The sequence below is a fragment of the Schistocerca gregaria genome, chromosome X (assembly GCF_023897955.1).
Source record: "Schistocerca gregaria isolate iqSchGreg1 chromosome X, iqSchGreg1.2, whole genome shotgun sequence".
Taxonomy (NCBI): domain Eukaryota; kingdom Metazoa; phylum Arthropoda; class Insecta; order Orthoptera; family Acrididae; genus Schistocerca; species Schistocerca gregaria.
The window spans coordinates 446,127,101-446,147,756 of NC_064931.1; the positions used below are offsets into that span (position 1 = coordinate 446,127,101).

The 20,656-nt window shown below is 41.9% G+C and overlaps 1 protein-coding gene across 1 annotated transcript in view; it reads left to right on the forward strand.

Annotated features, from left to right (window-relative positions):
• The window catches only part of LOC126298226 (uncharacterized), a 329,545-nt gene that overhangs the window by 103,365 nt on the left and 205,524 nt on the right, over window positions 1-20,656 (forward strand). Inside the window, exon 2 of the mRNA XM_049989530.1 lies at window positions 7,597-8,567. Within this exon, the coding sequence (XP_049845487.1) occupies window positions 7,597-8,567 (971 nt within the window). The remainder of the gene's footprint in view (window positions 1-7,596; window positions 8,568-20,656) is intronic.

Consider the following 20,656-nt stretch of genomic DNA (forward strand, 5'->3'; position numbering starts at 1 on the left):
TGAAACATTCTGTTTTCGTAGTATATACAAGTGAAACGGTGCCACACTTTCATCAAAATTCCACATTCGCTTACTTTCCCTTACCCGAACTAATCTCAGCATATGCCATCATCAGTACATCATTAATTATTTATGAACTATCTTAAAATATCAAATCTTTGCCAAATAACAGCAATAAGCCAAAACTGTAACAGAATATTTTGATTGTTCCCATAATAAATTGAGTCTTTAGTCTGGATTACTATTTTGTTTCGATTACGAATCTTTTCATTTGTAGCAAATTGGTGTTTTGAAAAAACTGATGAAAATGTATCGAAATCATTTAAACTGTAGATGTTCGGAAGTTTCCCTAAAATCTAACCGGGTTTTGCCATGTTATTAACCGTTACACATATTCCTCATACGAAAGGTAATTAAGAAAGCACATATCATTTAGTAGCGGTGCTTTCCCTTCAAAACGCTAGTTTCATGAAGAGCAATAATTATGTTTGTGTTAACATGTGGTTATATTCTGGAACACAATGTGACCTTTTTTTATTCTACTTGTTCTCTCAGCTATGTGAACAGAAGAGTATATTCTGTCATATCTGAGGCACGCAGAGGAAGAATGTTGAGAGCCACGCAGACACTACTATCCACTGAATGAAATTCTCTCTAAAAACAAAGAAGAAGAAAACTTACTATTATAATATTATATGAATTTATTTAGACTATTCGGAACTATTTTCTACTAGATTTCCTACCCTCAGCAACCAACGAGGGACTTAGAGCATTCAAAGACCTATTAACGGAGCTGAGTTATGTGGATGCCCAGCTACGGATATATCCTGCTAACAGACTGCCCTCATATACCGACACGCAAACGCCGTTATTAGACAGTTGATGGCCGTAGTCTCTTTCAACACGCAATACGGTCCCAAAATTACACTCTGAGACAATTATAAATACCTCCCATATGGCCAATGTGGATTCTGCAGCTGTAGTCACGGAGTAAGAGCACCAGCTATTGTTGGCAACCTGTCTGGATATGACGTCTCTGCTCTTCATTTTGCGAAACATCGTGCAATTTGGAAAGTACGTCGCTTAACACTTGCTTAACACGCACGATAACTTCATTGCTATGAATATTTGAGTTAACACTGACACTGGTTGTCAGCATGTTCAAGGTCTCAAGTAGACAATACTGTGAATGCAATGAGATACACATTCCGCTACAGTACGTAAGTTCCACTGTTGATTCCCGTTGTGTGATTTTCATCTGATTGTATGTGTTCTAAACGCACTATAGAAATTAAGAAATTCTGTAGTAATGAAATTCCACCCTCATTGGCAATACTTAAATAGGTCTCTGCGGAATAAATGTATTTCTTTAATCATTCTTTTTATAAAAAAATTACGGTATGATATAAAATCACACTCGAGAATGTTTTTGGCCACTGTTTACTGCTTTAGAAGACAATTTCCACCTCTAGGAATTGTTGTTTACATTGTGAGACGTACAATTTTCTGTTTAGGAAAGTAAATACTAAGCAAAAGTAAAATTATTACTAGGTACTATTTTTTCCACTTTGTATCAGAAAATTTGAATATTTTGAAAACAAATATACCAAAGTTGTTAGTATTCGATTCAATTTATGGTCTCATGTTTTCCAGCCTTATTTTATCCCGAATTTCGTCCGTCATTCTTTTTGTCATCGTTTGCTGCTTTGTGAGATGAGGCTGGAGGAATCGCTAGATGCTCAAGATAAAAGACGACGGGTTTTTATCTCGTCGAAATATATGAAACATTAATCTGATGCCTGGACTCCATTCCAACGACCGTGAAACAAAATTCTAATAGATATTCACATACGCTTATGTTCGGAAACCTACGAATACTTTATTTGCTTAGCTCTGTTGTGTCATTACCTACCAAACATAAAGTACTAAAATTCTCGCATGTAAAATATATAATATAACAATGATATACCAAGGAAACCACAAATTTTTGGTTTTGTCCGTAATCAAAACGGTTTAAGGTGCACTTAATTTATTTTTGTTTGCCAGCATCATCTGACATCAGTAGTGAAATAACCAGTTTCGATCTATGAACCGTGCTCAGATCTACAAAAGTAGTGAAAGAGAGGGTGTACAAGAAAGATTTACTTCATGTAAAGGTACTGTGAAATTGTCCATTAGTGCGTGTAGTCATCATCATCTCCTCCTGCGTATAAATGTTGCAGGTTGTATATGTCAGTATTAGTTCTATTGTATAAGATTACTCTGTGATGACTAGATGCATGATAAAAGTACAATCCTAAATTAATTTTACAATAGACAATTATGTCTTTTATATATTTTAAGTCTATCGCTTACAAAATTTTATTCTAACATTTTATAGATCTGAATATTATCGAGCAGACTGAAAACGCTTACCCTGTAACTGATATGTAACCGTGTGGGAAAATGAACTATAACGGTATTGATATGCCGGAGCCAAGGTAGCCCCTGAGGGCCGGAAACCCATATTACACCACAGAGGACGGCGTTGTCTATGTCCAAGTCGTACCAAAAGCACCATTGTGAACACCGACTATTTACATAAAGATAATGCAAAAAGACATTACGAGCACTACTTCCTGCAGGGGGAGCTCGAGCCACGGCATGCAGAAGGTATCACTACACCAAAACCTCGTGTACTTCGACCGCTGAAGATGACGTCTTCGTCTCTGAATTGGACTCTTACTAGTGTGTGTGTTACCATGAACCTTTGTGGAAAATTACAAGTGAACTTTTCAGAATGATATTTTCACTCTGCAGCGGGGTATGCCCTAATATGAAACTTCCTGGCAGATAAAAACTGTGTGCCGAACCGAGACTGGAACTCAGGACCTGAGTTCGAGTCTGGGTCCGGCAAACAGTTTTAATCTGCCAGGAAGTTTCAAGTGTACTTTTGGTTGCCTCAGTCAGGAAACTTATACTGGCATCGTTATCGTTACCTTTTCGTTCGTTGTTCGGTCATCGACCTTGTGAACTTACCTCAATAAAAGCTGTGTTTGTGAAAAACTGCGAATTGTCAGTCATGACAATTATTAAACAAGAGAATTGCCTGTGTCTTTGGACAACGTGTGTCCCCAACTAACTAAAATGTCGGATTCAATTATGGCTGCATTTATAAGAAGTACTATCTTAGTCGGTTTGTGAAAGTCCATATGTTCATAGTACACAAGATAGGTGCATTATCTCCGTTAATGAAACAAATACATCGATTGGCCAAAATACGAGAACGCCAAGAACACAACACTTTAGCACGCCTAATACCGTGTAGGAGACCCGATGGCCATCAAAACGGCTCCCAGTTGTCTAGGAATGGACAACGACGTGCCCTGTATGGTTTTCAAGAAAATCATTTTACCATTAGTCATAGAAAAATTGTGCAAGGAAAGGCAACTATGATGCAGGTGGATAGCGATCACGCCGGCCATAGTGGTCGAGCGGTTCTAGGCGCTACAGTCTGGAGCCGCGCGACCGCTATGGTCACAGGTTCGAATCCTGCCTCGGCCATGGATGTTTGTGATGTCCTTAGGTTAGTTAGGTTTAAGTAGTTGTAAGTTCTAGGGGACTGATGACCTCAGAAGTTAAGTCCCACAGTGGTCAGAGTTATTTGAACTTGAATGTGGTGACTGCTTTGGTAAAGGCTGAGGGGACAAGTCATCCCCGTACTCGGGAAACCAATCCTGAACGATGCGATCTGTGTGAACAGGGGCCCTGTCGTCCTGGAACACAGCTTCATTACTGGGGAACAAACATTCTACCATGTGATGAACCTGATAACCTCTTAAACGGTCACGTAATCCTTGGCAGTAACGCGACCTTGTAGAGTAACCATGGGGCCCATGGAATACCACGATATGGCTGCCTGCAGTATCACCGATTCCTGCGATGTTTCATTCATGAGACGTAATCTCTACGAGGAGTAGGAAACTGTGTGAAACATAACTCACTCGATGAAATAAATTTCTTCGTTTGCTCAATAGTCCTGTTTTTATGTCTTAGTTATAACGTTTTCCCGTCCCGGGAAATAGTATCACTGCTCCGTCGGCTTGGAATTCGAATTTTCCCTGCAATAGTCAGCTTCTGGAGCTCACTTAGTGTTGTTTTGGTGCCGTTGGGTTCACGAGTGTGATATTCAGTTTTGCAGTGACTTTTGCATTTGCCTTCCTCTTATTTTTAATCACTAGCTGGACTGAAGGCAACAACAACAACAATCTTCTTCAATGACCGTGTCTGAAGCTCACTCAACACAAACCATCTTCCGCATTGTGACTCAGCCGAATATGGGTTTCCGCTTTCCACATATGTGGTATAAATCTTCAATACGCATCCTTTAGAAGAAACAAACACTTCTGCTCCCCTGATTCCGGAAACAACCACCAAATGATGACCAACGATTTGCCCAAGTTCGAATTCACTTTTCTCGGACATATGTACACATAACGCCGTTCTAACCACGACTGACACTTGCAAACTATAGAGGAAATTGCATAGGTACCGTTTGTGGTCAGTACAGGGTTGTTAAAATCAAACTATAACTACTTCAGCCAGTGTAGACGAAAAACTATTTACCGCACGGGTACTGAAGGTTATAAGAACGCTGGGCAGTCTATGGGCTGCAGCATTTGCACTGTTATTGTTGGTAGTGTCATGACTTACCGACAGGGGACGCTACTGGTACGGTGACGTAGGGTTCAAACACAAGTATCAGCGTGGATTACACTTACAGACGGTCAATACTGATCTGGAATTGGTAAGATGGGGTTTACTCGAAACGCTGTATTATCAAAACAGCCAGAGTGCTGCAGCTCTTCGAGAGTTTCGATGCATTAAAGAAATATGGAAAGGTCCGCATTTCGCACCAAGTTTTATGGCTCAAATGGCTCTTAGCACTATGGGACTTAACAAATGTGGTCATCAGTCCCCTAGAACTTAGAACTATTTAAACTTAACTAACCTAAGGACATCACACACATCCATGCCCGACGCAGGATTCGAACCTGCGACCGTAGCAGTAGCGCGGTTCCGGACTGAACGTCTATAACCGCTAGATCACCGCGGCCGGCCAAGTCTGATGTACAAGGTTCGGAAGCTCGAATTAACTGGTGATTTGGGAATAGCTCTTGGCAGAGGCCACCGGCCAGTTGCGCCACAAATTACTAAAGAAAATATTTTTGCCATCGCCGAAAATGTTGGGGGAAATGTGTAATCTTCGAGCGTTGCACGATCTGTTCAAATCAAATGGCTCCTAGCAATGTGGGACTTAATATCTGAGGTCATCAGTCCACTAGAATTAGATCTACTTAAACCCAACTAACCTAAGGACATCACACACACCCATGCCCGAGGTAGGATTCGAGCCTGCAACCGTAGTGGTCGTGTGGTTCAAGAATGAACCGCCTAGAACCGCTCGGCCACACCGGCCGGCCCACGATCTGTGTCACGAGAACTGAATATTCGGAAAGTGCAACAGTAGAGCAACCTCTAGTGTGGTTCCTGGCTGTCGTGGATGCAGGCGGTTGTCACACTGAGCAGCGTTTCTAACTTGTAACGTAAACATAGTAAACAAGTAACTAATGTTATCCTAACAGGTGGAAATTAAAATGTGTTCCGGTCAGTGCTCTATTCGTTGTTAATCTTTCGCATGTCCTTTCAAATGTTCACACAAAGATTCATTTTCCTACCTTCACTCGTTTTTTATGTGAACCCTCTCAAGTAGTGAAACTAGTAACCACCCTGTTCAACAGAGCAATCTGCAGACGTGTCTGCCATCGGCGTTTATGTTGAAGCATGCATTTCTCGTTGTGTTTCTACACGTTTGTTCAACATCTTTAACTGTGTGTGTGTGTGTGTGTGTGTGTGTGTGTGTGTGTGTGTGTGTGTGTGTGTGTATGTGTGTGTGATCATATCCTGCATTTACCGCTCCAAATCACTGTTCATATGAAGCTATGTCACGGTGTAAAAGTTATTTTGATACAAGGGCTTCAATGTGACCTATTCAGCACGTACACTGATTAGCCATAACATTACGACCACTGACCTACTATCGACATAAACCGTTCAGGCGATAGCAGCGTCACTTGGCGAGTAATGAGTGCTAGCCAGACACGCGCTCGTTGCATGTAGTATCAGTGAGAATACTGTCCGTGTATAGAATGAAAGAGGCACCCGATCTATCTGAGTTTGACCGAGGGCAGATTGTGAGGGCCAGGAGACTCAGCACAAGCATTTCGGAAACTGCACGACTTGTCGGATGTTGGAGGAGTGCTATGGTGAGTGTCTTTAACATGTGGCGAAACCAAGGTGAAACTACGTCCTCACGGTGTGAGGTTGGGCGAGAACCCTTCGTTACAGATGTCGGACACCGTAGGATGGGCAGACTGGTAAAACAGGGCAGACGGCGAACTGTCGCGGAACCAATATAAGACTTTAACGCTTGGCAGAGTACAAGTGTGTTTGAACAAACAGTTCACCGAACATTCCTAATGATGGGCCTCCGCAGCCGACGACCCACGCATGTGCCAATTTTACCACCACGACATCGGCATTGGGCAGGTGACCTTCGCCACTGAATATTGGCGCAGTGTCAGAGCGATCCATGGTCTGATGAATCCCTGTATTTCCTTCATCATGCCAATGGGAGGGGGCGAATACGCTGTTTGCCAGAGGAACAGCTCCTCGACACTTGTACTCTAAGATGGAGACAAACTGAGGGAGGCTCCATTATGCTCTGGGGAACATTAACGTGGGCGTCTGTTGGTCCATTGGAGCTCTTGTGAGGCACCATGATGGCCAAGCAGTGTCGTACACTGGTTGCAGGCCACGTACAGCCCTTCGTGACTATTATGTTTCCCGACATCAGTGACGTTTTTGAAGAAGATAATGCGCCATGTCATAAGGGCAGTAGTGTGATGGAGTGGTTCGAGGACCACAGTTGAGAGTTCCAGTTGACGTGTTGGCCCCAAAACTCGTCAGATCTGAACCCGATCAAACACATCTGAGATGTGATTGTAGGTGGCGTCTGAGCTCATCGTTCTCCTTCCGGAATTGTCGGAAATTAGGTGACTTTCGTGCGCAGATGTGGTGCCAGTTCCCTCCTGCGATCTTCTTCACGTTCTTCCTTTTCGTTTGTATTTATGATACTATGGTCACGCATATATCCTAAATTTAGCATTTTTTTGTTCTATGTCACTACAACTACTACTACTACTACTACTACTACTACTACTGCTAATATTGATAATAAATACACCCCTCTGTCTTGCCTGTTCTCTCCGTTGGTACCATAACAACGCAGACAAATCACTCGTTGTACTTTACGTTCCATAAACTGAGTTTAGTTAGATATGATTAACTATTATTGTGGTGTAACATAAACTGTGTCCATACTTGCCAGAAGACAAGCAGTAGAATTTCTAAATATATCGTCCTTACTGAATGAAACTTAAGATAAAATATAATTTTAATAGTAGATATAGAAGATGGAAAGCATAATTTTTCCTGGGTAAACAACGTGTTGCTGGCTTCAATTTGAGTAGTGTACTGAGTGTTGGTTTTGCACAGGTTGCCGCTGTGTGGACTGGTGGGAGCGACGCGCTTGTGTTCCGCGCGCAGGTCCTTCCCGGCCCGGTGAACATCCGTGGCGTTCGCTACACGGAAGGATGGACGGGGGACGCAGCCCGTCAAAACCTACTGCTCACCAACTCGCCTCCGCAGCTATTCGGCGCACCGACCGACCACCATGCGAGCAGGCCGCCGCCCCTCAACATCAGGTCGCACTCTGTGTCATCTGGTTTCCTACACGGCCAGGTCACTCCTGTGCATTTCACTTCGTATCAGAGTCATCAGGCGAGTCCATTGCCACAAAATTTCGGTATAAATAGGCCTACATTTCCTGATTTCGGTGGGGTAGCAAAACCACTGCAAACACCGGACATAGCTAGTGGCGACTGGCTTTCACCGAATAATAAAGAACCAGTTGACTCTGGTCATCTAAACCGGTTTTTGTCATTCAATCAAAATTTCGCTTTCAATCACCAACTGCAGGGTAACATACCTGTTCGACAGCCTACTGCCAATAGCCCACAACAGAATCAAAATTATTTCCAGCAGACCCTTTTGCAGCAAGGTGCCATTCAAGCTGCAGATATCAACGATTTCGGACGTCCAGTACAGCCGACAAGAAATCTGCATTTCAACATCGAAGACGTGTCTACTTCATTTGGTATTCCCCATAGTCAGAATAATTCTTTCAACGGAGTAACATCAAATTTCACATTCGCTGGAAATGTTGCGACTACAATCAATAATGCGTCAGCTTCGCTCAGTAACACACAATCTGCACCTTCTGTAACGTCGAATGTGGAAAACAGCCTTACCCAACCTGCCGCTTTGGCAAACAATGCTAAGGAAGCAGAAACGGAAGCTCAGCAGGAGAACGAAGTAACGAAGGCGACGCTAGAAGATGTGATACGTCAAGACTGCCCGAATGCTGATCAGCTGGGTTACTGCGCATCACCACCGCGCTATCCAACGTGAGTATCTAACTAGTTCATACTGCTAAAATTTAGTTTTCGTCTAATTTCAGTCCTATGATTTTAATGAATAAAAAAATTACTCAGTTGCCACAGTCTGAGTATGGAAGTCTCTACGTGTTTCGGTTGAGGACTCATTATGCGTATGAAATATCCCAAAGATTACAGCTGTGTACATGACCAGAATTAAGGCAATACTTTTACCTGGTTGGTTCTCTACTTACATCTTGCACTCCCTGTAAAAGTTTCAGGTTGGTATTGTAACTCTACAATTACATCTTTACTATGTAAGTTGCCGAAGGGGATTTGGTGGAGAATATACGCCGAGGTGAGAAAATTCATGGGATAGCGATATGCGCCTATACAGACAGCTGTAGTGTCGGGTACACTAAGTATAACAGGACAGTACTTTGGTGGAGCTGTCATTTGGATTCAGGTGTTCGTGTGAAGAGGTGTCCAACGTGATCATGGTCACATGACAGGAATTAACAGACTTTGAACGCGGAATAGTAGTTGGAGCTAGGCACATGGGACATTCTGTTTCGGTAATTGTTAGGGAATTCAATGTTCCGAGATCTACAGTGTCAAGAGTGTGTTGCGCATACAAAATTTCAGGCTTTACCTGTCACCAAGGACAACACAGTGGCCGACAGACTTCACTTAACGACCGAGAGCAGTGACGTTTGCATACAGTAGTAAGTGCTAACAGACAAGTAACACAGCGTTAAATTGCAGAAAAGTTGCGCCATCTCATCGGGCCACAGTAGTTCGCAATTAGTTTGAAGAATGTTCTGGACAATTTGAATTAATGATTTGGCCACCCACATCGCTATACATGAGACGTAATGATAGGTCAGCTGTTGCACAAAATGCTGCACCGGCAACATTCGCAGTTATAGACGGATGCAGAGGCTGCAGGGGTCAATATTTCTGCATGGAAGTTGCAGCGACTTGTGGAGTCCGTGCCATGTCGAGTTGCTGCACTACCCTGCGAAAAAGTCCGACACGATGTTAGCAGGTATCGCATGACTTATTTCACCTCACTGTATACTGTACGAGACTCTTTTTCCCTCCCATCACATTGATACAAAGGCAACGGATTTTTCTGTGCCCGTCTCTATGGGTACATATTTTTTTTTAATTTTATCATCGTGATCGTTAAATAAGATAATATGAGGGGGATTAAAATGTTTCTTGATTCCTACTGGTACGGGATCTCTTTTGAGAGCTGGTTGTCTTCAATACATAAAGCCTTTCTCATTGCATATTCCTAGGTCTTCCTTAAATGTTTTTTTGACACAGTATCACTGATCAGAGAGATCAGAGACGAATAGCTAAGCTCGTCTTTGAATTTTATTTAACTACACTTGACGAGATCCCATATCGATAGACAGAAGTATGTACGCTACTGGATCAACTAACACACCAAACGTAGTGCTCAGTATAATCTGTGTACTTTCGTTGCTGAATTTATGCATTATCTGTGTGCAAAGAGAAACTCTCTTGACCTGGTTTATAACCATCTCAAATTACGATTCACAAATCAAAATTATTAATCAAGCATTTATCTGCTGTTGATAATTGTAGCCATTCGGCCATCAGTGATCGAAAACCTATCGTGAAGTAGACGCAGAGAAGAAGCATCCGACATGCTAGTCTTCATTTGTGAACAGAGCGTTTTATTTAGTGTTTTCCCATGAGTCTCGGCCAAGAACTGAATAATAACTGTGTACTCATCTGAGTTGACTAGTATTTAATTACATTTTCTAAGTACTTGCGTATTATTTGTCCATTAGCTTTTTTGTGAGCTGACTTTCCAGTGTAGCTTCACGTCAACAATGACCACTGCAAATAGTACACGAAAGGCAAGCAGCAGCCGCAGAGGCGGAAGGTACATTGTGTCTGTACTGAGCCATTAATTTAGAGTTTTCTCGCGGTGTTCACTAGTGTTTCTTTCACTGCTAGCTAAGCGTTTCTTTCACAGCTCACACAAAAGCAAACGTGTGCATCCCAACTCCAGTAGTTCAGCACTCACGTAGTCTGTGTTTCCTCCGTTAGCTCTGTCTGGTTTGTTTACATTTTTTTAAACTCATATAGTTTTTATACTGTATAAAATGGATACATACTGTGCCTTTCGTGTGTTACAAGGAGGAATCATAACAGCTGGAAGCAGCGTTGATAAAGTTCGACAGACTTAGGCTGTTACTCAAAGCTGCAACGGCATTGAGGCACCAGTGGCGAAAGCTGAGACATCTTTGGTGCCGTAGAAATTTCCTAGAATCTCCTTTGTCAATGCTTCTTCCGATCTGACCACTTCGATTTCACTGGAGGATGACTGGCCGACAGTGGCGCGATCGCGAGCTTCTGGGCGGAGAATAAACGTAGAAACGGCTCTGACGGCTGCTACTTATGCCTTAGCAGCAGGTACAAAGAGCCACCCAATAATTAAAACACAATTGAGCCAGTACGGGATGCCTCCGTTGTTGGGCGAAAGGCTGACCTTCCTGTTCAACGAATAATTGCAGCCGTTAGGTATGTTAATCATTGGAGTTCCACCATTAGGCGGTTAACGGTGTCCTTCTAGGAAAGCGGGCTGGTCGGGAAGGAGTGTCGAAATCGACTTACAAGCGGACCCCACCTGCTCATAACGGATTTTGTCCAGATTTATGGAATGTCCAGAGCTTCGCCAGAAATCAGAGTAACAATTGAGGGCGGTCCAGATAGCTAAGCGTTTAGAAAATAAACATTTTTGGCGGGTTTCGAGTGAATCATGAACCATTTACGTTAGTGTAGTTCCCATACAGTGGATGGAGGAGCGGAAAGAGTACAGAACGGTAATGAGAGGTTCGTGGGATCGACTGCTTTTTCCTTTGCCTATCCTTTTTAATTTCATTTATGAAAAGTACACTAAATACAATGTACTCAGCGTAACTTTGCTTTATTTACAGTGTAAGTAACGTAACAATTGAAAGTAAAACAAGAAAAAAGTTTCCGAATAAGTACTCCAACCCCCAACCGTCGCACTACAGTTCTGTTCTCTTTCCGCTGCGGCAAACGCTGTCTGGAAACTACACTAAAATAAGTGGCTGATTCCTTGCCCTAGTCGCGCCAAAACAGCTGTTTTTTCCCTTAATGCTCGGCGCTCTGGAGTTGCCACTTCTGTCATATTCATTTCTGACCAAGTCTTGCATATACCATAAAACTGAACGAAATCGGTGATGACGAGTAGGCGCTGCGTCCTTGTTGGTGGGTTTATCGGGAGGTCTCGTTAGGCGGCTATCGAATGCACTGGGTGTATCAGATTGAAAATCATGTTTGTAACATTATACTCTGAGTCGATAGTAATTCTGTGCTTTAGAGCAGAGTGGACGGTCTAAATCGGAGGCTCAGACCAACTTGGGATGACTTTTCCTTTTTTTCTTTCTTTTTTTTAACGGGAATCTAGTTGCATGGAGAATGAATATCGCCAAAATTCTAAAAAAAGATTGCAGTATATAAACGATTTACACTGCTAAATTATACGCCAACAGTGGTGACATATTTAATGCTGTTATAAATTCGATAATATATAGTGAAGTAATTACAGATTCTGAATATGAAACAATCTAAGTGAAGTTAAGCATCAAAGGTGGGCAAACATGACAGCTCGATCATTTTATAGACCTCCTACAATAGCAGAGTGGTTTAGAATGAACTTGCCGATTATCGGAATAGATTTTCATTTTATACTGCCGTAATTGGAGGAGATTTCAATTGGCTAGATAAAATAGGGCGATTCACAAGATGAAAACTGGTATAACATTATTGTGAAAGTCTTGTCTGAAACTTACTTCGAGCAGATAGTTACATCTACATCTACATACCTACTACGCAATCCACCATACGGTGCGTTGCGGAGGGTATTTCGTACCACAACTAGCATCTTCTCTCCATGTTCCACTCCCAAACAGAACGAGGGAAAAATGACTGCGTTTATACCTCTGTACGAGCCCTAATCTCTCTTATCTTATCTTTGTGGTCTCTCCGCGAAATGTAATTGGGCGGCAGTAAAACTGTACTGCAGTCAGCCTCAAATGCTGGTTCTCTAAATTTCCCCAGTATCGATTCACGAAAAGAACACCTTCTTTGCTCTAGAGACTCCCACCCGAGTTCCTGAAGCATTTCCGTAACACTCACGTGCTGATCAAACCTACCAGTAACAAATCTAGCAGCCCGCCTCTGAATTGCTTCTATGTCCTCCCTCAATCAGACATGATAGGGATCCCAAACGCTCGAGCAGTACTCAAGAATAGGTCGTATTAGTGTTAGAGAATAAAATCATAAAGGTAACGTCTTAAATATCCTATCAACAAACAGGCCTGTATTTCTCGAATCAGTTGACGTAGGAGGGTACATTAGTGACCATAAGGCTGCAATAGCATCAGTGGCTACGAGTATTGAGAGGAATATTACGAAAGATAGAAAACTTAGCAAGACTGACGGGATACAAAATGCAAATCGTCTGAATAGTTAACAGAAAATGTTAAGTTCTGAGGTCCAAGAAGTGGGGCAGAACCGGATAAAAGTCAAAAGCATCGTTCACTATGGGTTAGACAGTTTTGTTTCGCACAAAGTTGACTTACCGTGGTTTAGTAGTCGTGATAGAAATTTGCTACATAGGCAAAGATAGCTCCATTCTGGTTTAAGCGAAGTCAAAACCCAGCTGACAAACAAAAGCTGAACGAAATAAAAGTAAGTGTAAGGAGACCAATGAGAGGAGCGTTCAATCAACTTGAAAGTGATGTTATCCTGATCTCTCCAAAATCGCAAAATGTTTGGTCTTACTTAAAATCAGTAAGTGGGTCGCAATCATCTCTTCAGTTGCTCAGTGACTATACTGGCACCAAAACCGAAGATAACAGTGAGAAGGCCAAAATAATAAGTAGGTCTTCTGAAACTGTTTCGCCATTGCAGATCGTAATACGCTCCCTCCTTCCAGTTATCTCATTAACACCGAAATGGCAGGTTTGAGACAAGTGATGGCGGAACAGAAGAGCAACTACAACCTCTTCGTAATTGAAATGCATCTGGATCAAGTGAGATTCCTATTAGGCACTAAAGATATTATGTCATAAAACTGTACCTCTGCCATCAGCAGTTTATAGCAGGTTTCTGGAGCTACGAAAGATACCTAACGACTGAAAAAAAGCGATGTACATACCCTATTTCACGAAAGGTCATAGGACAGGTGCACCTAAGTATATCGCTGACGACAGTTTGCTGGGAGAAACATTTTTTATGCTTACGTGTAATGAAGTTTTTGGAGAATGAAAATTTGCTGTACAAAAATCAACATAGATTCTGAAAACACAGATCTTTCGAATTTCAGCTTTGTCAGTTCGTCCATGAGATCCAGAGCACCGTATGCATTGGTGTTCGGGTTGATGTCCTGTTCGTTGACTTCACGAAGGCATCTGATACAGTTCCGCACTGTCGTTTAGTGAAATAATTACGAGCTTACTGAATGTCGGAACACATTAGTGATCGAATTCAAGACTTCCTTGTGGAGAGAACTGGACACGTTGATGTTCTTCTCGCACTAATAACACATTATTTGTGAAGCTAGTACTGGCATAAGCCAAAACAAATAAAGTTCTTTGGTAGGTACGGCCTTCCCCCACAGAGATTCGAAGAACGGTTGCTGCTTTGTACTCCACCATTACGCCATTTAGAAATTTGCCAAAGGACATTACCATTTCTATCCTTTGGAAGCTGTCATTGACGATTGGCGCAATGGAAATACTAACTTGAAATAGTAAAGAAATCCTGATGCTACTCTATTGTCGTTCTCCACGTTACAGTCAATTTATTCATATACATTGAAATGAAACACCAAGATTCATTCGACTGCTGTACTTTTCCACAGCAATAACCGATTCCGGTCGCCTTGCCTTTCAGTTTGAGCACATTTCTCGCATATTTTTAAAAATCATACTAAGTTCAATATGTAAGGTGGCACAAGAGTAACGCACTGCCTACTATCATTGGTGAAAAATGTAGTTTCTACATCTAGAACTGCTCGCGAAATTAAAAGGGGTGCAATTTTTATGTGTTTCACCACATATGTTGTAGGTTTATGCTGAGCTACACCTCCTTCTGGAAATGAATCAATCGATTTCCGTAGATGGTGTCACAGTAAGTTAAAGACAATCTGCAGTAAGCGATGAATTATTCCTGTGATATTTTTGTGCTGCTGTTTCTACCTAGCGTATGCGTACGCCAAATTACATTTTCTTGTTAAAAGTTCTCGCAGTGAGTTCGAGCAGACTTAAAGATACATCTTCACAGAAAGATTAATAGGGTACCACCTGAAGGGACGAGGGAGTGAAAACTGTTGTGAGTGACCAATACTTCATACAGTAAACGCGGACAAAATGGTGTAAGGTGCAGCAGCTACACTGATATAAAATACTTTTTCAAGATATACTAGCGGTGAGAGCTCACTAAGTCAGACATCGGACTAATAAATACAACACACAGCGACTAGACTGGAATGTTACCCAAATTAACATTAACTTATTAGGAAGAAAAATATTCAAATGTCAAAAGATAACGATTTTTGCTGTTGGTGGTTATGCTGCGAAGTAAATGATAACACTTCATATTCTACAGTACTTATTGAAGAGCTGTATCATAAGACCACGGGTTTATGCCATATCGAGTAGGCGAAAAACGGTGAAGTCTTTTTCTTGGCTGATGAGCGGACCATACATCATATAGGCTGCTGGTACTGTCAATTGATCCGCGATAACAAGCTCCCATGTCTCTATCCTACGCTCGCACAAATGGACGTCTTTGGAAAGCCATTAACGACGCCTGAGTGATAGCTTCACATCTATAAATCTCTCTCTCTCTCTCTCTCTCTCTCTCTCTCTCTCTCTCTCTCTCTCTCTCTCTCTGCTTCTCTCTCCTTCTCGCCTTCTTTCTGGTAGTCTATCCTCCTCTCTCTCGCTTCTTCCCTCTCTCTTTCTGTCCCGCTAGAGTAATGCGAAATAATCTAATATATGCTGGAAAAATAGGTAGTATCATACTAATTTCTGTTTTAATGATATAATAGGAAGATGTGCAAAAAACTGAGGATAAATCTTTCTGTGTTTATTGTTTTAGAAGATGCTGCACAACTTACGCATGAAGTAGTTTCTACCAATATTAACTAACTTAAGGTAAAATTCATGCATTCTGCTAAACAACCAAAATATATAGCGGACCTAAACTTCTTAAAGAAATTTCAAACTTTTAATTTATTTTTAGAATATTAACTTGTTATAATTTTAACACACAATATTAATGAATATTTAAACTCACCGGTAGTTACAGCTGATCGAGTGAAAGACCATTAGTCTGCAACAAGGCACGAGGAAATATACAAGAGTCGGTGAGAAGCCCAGTTCGGACTGTAATTCTACATAGATTGAAGCCCAAGTGTTGGTCAACCTCAGAGCTTGCGCTCCGAGAGAGCGATTATCAAATAGACATGGTCACAGACTTTGAACGGATAGAGAGGCACGCTGGTAGTATCCTAACGGTAGAGTGCAGACCACACTTTGGAAGAGAGATGGCGTTGTTATCATGAAATCATTTAGAAAATATTCGAAAACAGCTACACCCAAAGTATATACGGGTACAGATCCTAATAATGAGAGAAAGTCAGTCGCTGACAGTGGCATGTAGACCATCGTGTTCCCTTACTCCATTGACGAATGTCCTATGACGAAGGACAATTACTGGAAGTATCTGCTCTTCGCCGCGCACTGTAATCATGTATACGTGCATATTTTGATTTACATTAATTCATTGCGTGGGAGACAAATGGTTAGTGTTGTGGGCTATGTGAATAAGTGAACTGATTTTTTTGCTAATAGATGAAGGATCACGCGCTGCAGTGAAGTCTTAAACAAAATCGCCACTTATTAATTAAATAAGGTTCCGAAAAATTAATGCTAAAATTTAGGGTGTTGGCTGCGGTAACTACGTGTTATACGCTACTTCTAGTTAAGGTGAGAGATATTAATAAGTGCAGGCGAAAATTTTGTTAATGGTCTCCGACATCACTGCGTACCTAGCTGCTATAACATTATCTCAAACTAATTATTATACTCATGCAATAGTCACCTAATATCAAACTTGCAATAACGAAACTATTAAATCTGATGTAGTGCGTAACTTACAATGCTCAGTACGTGGTTCAGTCACTCAGGGTACATCCGATTACAGTGTGAACCATAGGCTAATTAAATTTAATTTTTCTATTTACAGATGGCCAATTACGCTCCAAAGAAACTGCTGATAACGTTATATACAAATACTCTTTGCAATAATTGAACCACAACGAAATTGTTAGTGACACTCAGACGTCAATTCTTCAAATGAGCTCCGATCTGGCACACGTTCCAAATCTGCCAATAAGTATTAAAAAAAGCGCACACAATCCTACAGAGCGAAAGAATCTTTGACAACCAACCTCTGGCCAGCAGCTATGCGATTTCTTCGCATTATTCCCAGCAAGATATGCAGGAAACCTTCTCAGACGTTTGTAAAATAGAAATGAGGCTTTGTTAGAAGTACAACTGTGAGAGTGGATCATACGTATCTCTCAGAATGCTCAGTTGTTAAGAGCATTGCATGTAGAAGAAGTAGTCCGTCTGTGGGAAACGGCTGCGAGCTACCGGGATGTTTAATAGACACCTATTAATTTCACTCGAATGTCCAAACACTAGCTAAATAACTGATGGTGCAACTAGAACATCACACTTTCCTCACGTAATGTTGCAATATGGGTGAAACACATTCGTACGGTCGCTGAGCGATGATATTGCTAACAAAATGGGGAACGATGAATAGATGATCTAAGTGTTGAAATCAGTTTGCCACACCTCTTTGACTGCGAAAGACTGCACTATAATAAATAGAGGAAAGAAGCACATAATAACTCAACAGACGGAAGGCAGCTCTATTTCATATGCGTGTTTAATAACTCTGTTTTAGTGGCACTATCACCAGTGACTTCACCGTTGTTACCGCGCCGTGCAGGTATTGATTGCGTCTTGCCACTGGTGTGCTTTATAAACAACCAGAATCTCTTTGGGTTTTCTGCCAGATCCCGAGACATAGTTCTTTGTGGAAATTATTAAAAGCATCTCGAACTGAAGCACGAGTATATTTCGAACTTCTCCTAAACTTTGCCAATCTTAGGGATTTTGCGTTCTTTTAAATTTGGCATGCTTTTTTCGTTGCATTTGCAACAGCGATTTGGCCAATTTTATGTACCATGGGGGATCAGTACCATCACTTATTAATTTATGTGGTGTATATCTCTCAATTTCTGCCGATACTATCTCTTTGAAATAAATCCATATCATTTCTATGCTTACATGATCAGATCGGATGTAGTGGAGACTCTCACTTAAGGAGGTGCAAAGAGAATTTTTATTAGCTTTTTTAAAATTGATGTACTTTTCGTTTCTGTTTCATGGTTGTGGCTGTTACGATATTCAGCCTAGCAGAAACTGCCTTGTGGTCGCTAATCCCTGTATTCGTCTTGATAATCCCTATTTGTCCAGAATTACTTGTTGCTAAGAGGTCAAGTATGCTTTCGCAACCATTTACACTTCGAGTGGGCTCATGGACTAATTGTTCAAAATAGTTTTCTGAGAAAGCATTTAGTACATTTTCGGATGACATTTTATGTCTGCCGCCGGCTTTAAACGTATAATTTTTCCAGCATATCGAGGGTAGATTGAAGTCGTCTCCGACTATAATTGTATGAGTGGTGTACCTATTTGAAATGAGACTCAAGTTTTCTTTGAACTGTTCAGCAACTATATCTTCTGAGTTGGGGGGTCGGTAAAACTATCCATTTAATAGTTTAGTCAGATTGTCAAGTATAACCTTTACTCATACCTTTCACAGGAACTATGTAATTCAATTTAATTACAAGGTAAACTACATCTGACAGAAATAAATACTCTACCACCAACTGTATTTAGTCCATTCTTTCTGAACACTGTTAGGTTGTTTTAAAAAGTTTCGGCTGAACTTATTTCCGGCTGTAGCCAGCTTTCCGAACCTATAACTATTTGAGTTACAGTGCTTTCTATTACGGCTTGAAGCTTCGGATTTTTCTCAACACAGCTACGACAATTTACAACTACAATACCGATCGTTTCTACAAATATCTTACTGTGTTTTACCTGCCCCCTTTTAGATGGACGCCTTTCCTTGGTTTCCTGAGACCCTCTAACCTAAAACACCGCCCAGTCCCTACCACACAGCACCCGCTAACCGTGTAGCCGCTTCCTGTGTGTAATGGACTCCTGACCTAGTAGACGGAACCCAGAAACCCACCACCCGATGGCGCCAGTCAAGGAATCTACAGCCTCTGATTCAGACCCTCCCCTCGGTTCTGCACCAAAGGACCACAATCGGCTGACTCGATGAAGCAAGCAAGACTGTGAGTCTTTACTATTTCCGCTAGCCACCGAAAACTATAGAGAATCTCCTCCGATCCAAAGAGACATACGTCAATGGTACCGACATGCGCCACCGCAAGCAGTTGGCTGCACCCTGTGCTCTTCATGGCATCCGGAAGCACCCCTTCCACATCCGCAATCACTCCCTGCGGTATACTCACGGAATGCACACTGGATTCCTTCCCTTCCCTATACGAGCCCAACGTTGGAGCTCCCCACTACCAGCAAATCCACCCTTTGTGAATGCCCACAGGTTGCGGGCCAAGAAGCTTCCTCTGGAACAGGGAGGACGACTGCATCCAGCTCAGTAACCTCGTCAGCCACAGATAACGCCCGAAACCTGTTCGTCAAACTAACTGGGGAGGCCCTTTCGATCGGACCCTCAGAAAGTCTTTCACTGACTGCCAGAATTTGGAATGATCTCCCACTCGACCACAGGGGAGGGGTCAACCTCAGTGCAGGCAGTACCAGGGATGGCCACAGCAGTGTACCGATCAGGGAACACGTGGGTCGTGCTCGACGCCCCTTGCATCCCCGCATCTGACCTCCCATAGCGATGTCCCTTGGCAGCAGCCTCATGCTGTGTGACACGGAAGCCAACAATGCCTGGAGCTGTGGGCCAAGGGTCACCAACTCAGCTCGCATCTGTACACAGCAATCTCAGTACTTATCCATTTCTGAAGTCGCTCCTGTGTGAAACTTGTAAAAATACGTAATAAACGAACGATGTACTCGCCTTATTAGCAGCAGGAGCTCGAGCGCCTTTGTCACTGATGGTCTAATCGACACTGAGCTGTTCTAACAAAACAAACAAAGCTTGTACGATACGAGGGTCGATATAAGGGGATAGCAACGGTGGTACTGTATGCTACACTGTTATTAAAATAAAGGTTTGTTCCCAGTAAGCACTCAAACACGCAAGAAATTACAAAAGTATACTAGTAACTACACGGGTAACCGAAAATAAGTCGCTCCTGTTTGAAGATCATAAAAAGGTGTGATAAACCAACGGTGCAGTCACCTTATTTGTAGCAGGAACTCGAGCGGCACTGTCACTGATGGTCCAACCGACAAAAAAATTATGCTTTGTGTAAGACATATTTCTCAAAGTTATCAGGACTTGATACTTCTTAAGCACACAGGACGCTAGATTTTTTTATATGTCATTCAGAACGTGCTAGTATGAAAACGCTTACTCTCACAAATTGCAGCAATAGATTTCATGCTAAAGTAGATAAATACTAAGATACAAATGTTGTAATTTCTCCGAAACTCAGTAAAAGATGTTGAATAGTGAAATGTCACTGCTTTTGTTGCTTTGAATTCTAGAAAACTAACAGCAGAAATTACTGTAGTTGTATTTGGGGAAAAAATTATGTAAATAATAAGATGAGTCATTAACCATGAAAAAACATTTTGACTCAAACTGAGCAAAAAACAAAGTTTTATCTCCTTGCTCTTGAGTTTAGTTCGGTGATTCAGTAGTAAACAGTCAGGTCACGTCTGCCACCGCAAGCAGACGTGTTTGTCGGCGCCCCCGGGTGAGCCGGCGAGAGAGATGGTGGACTCCTGTTTACAACA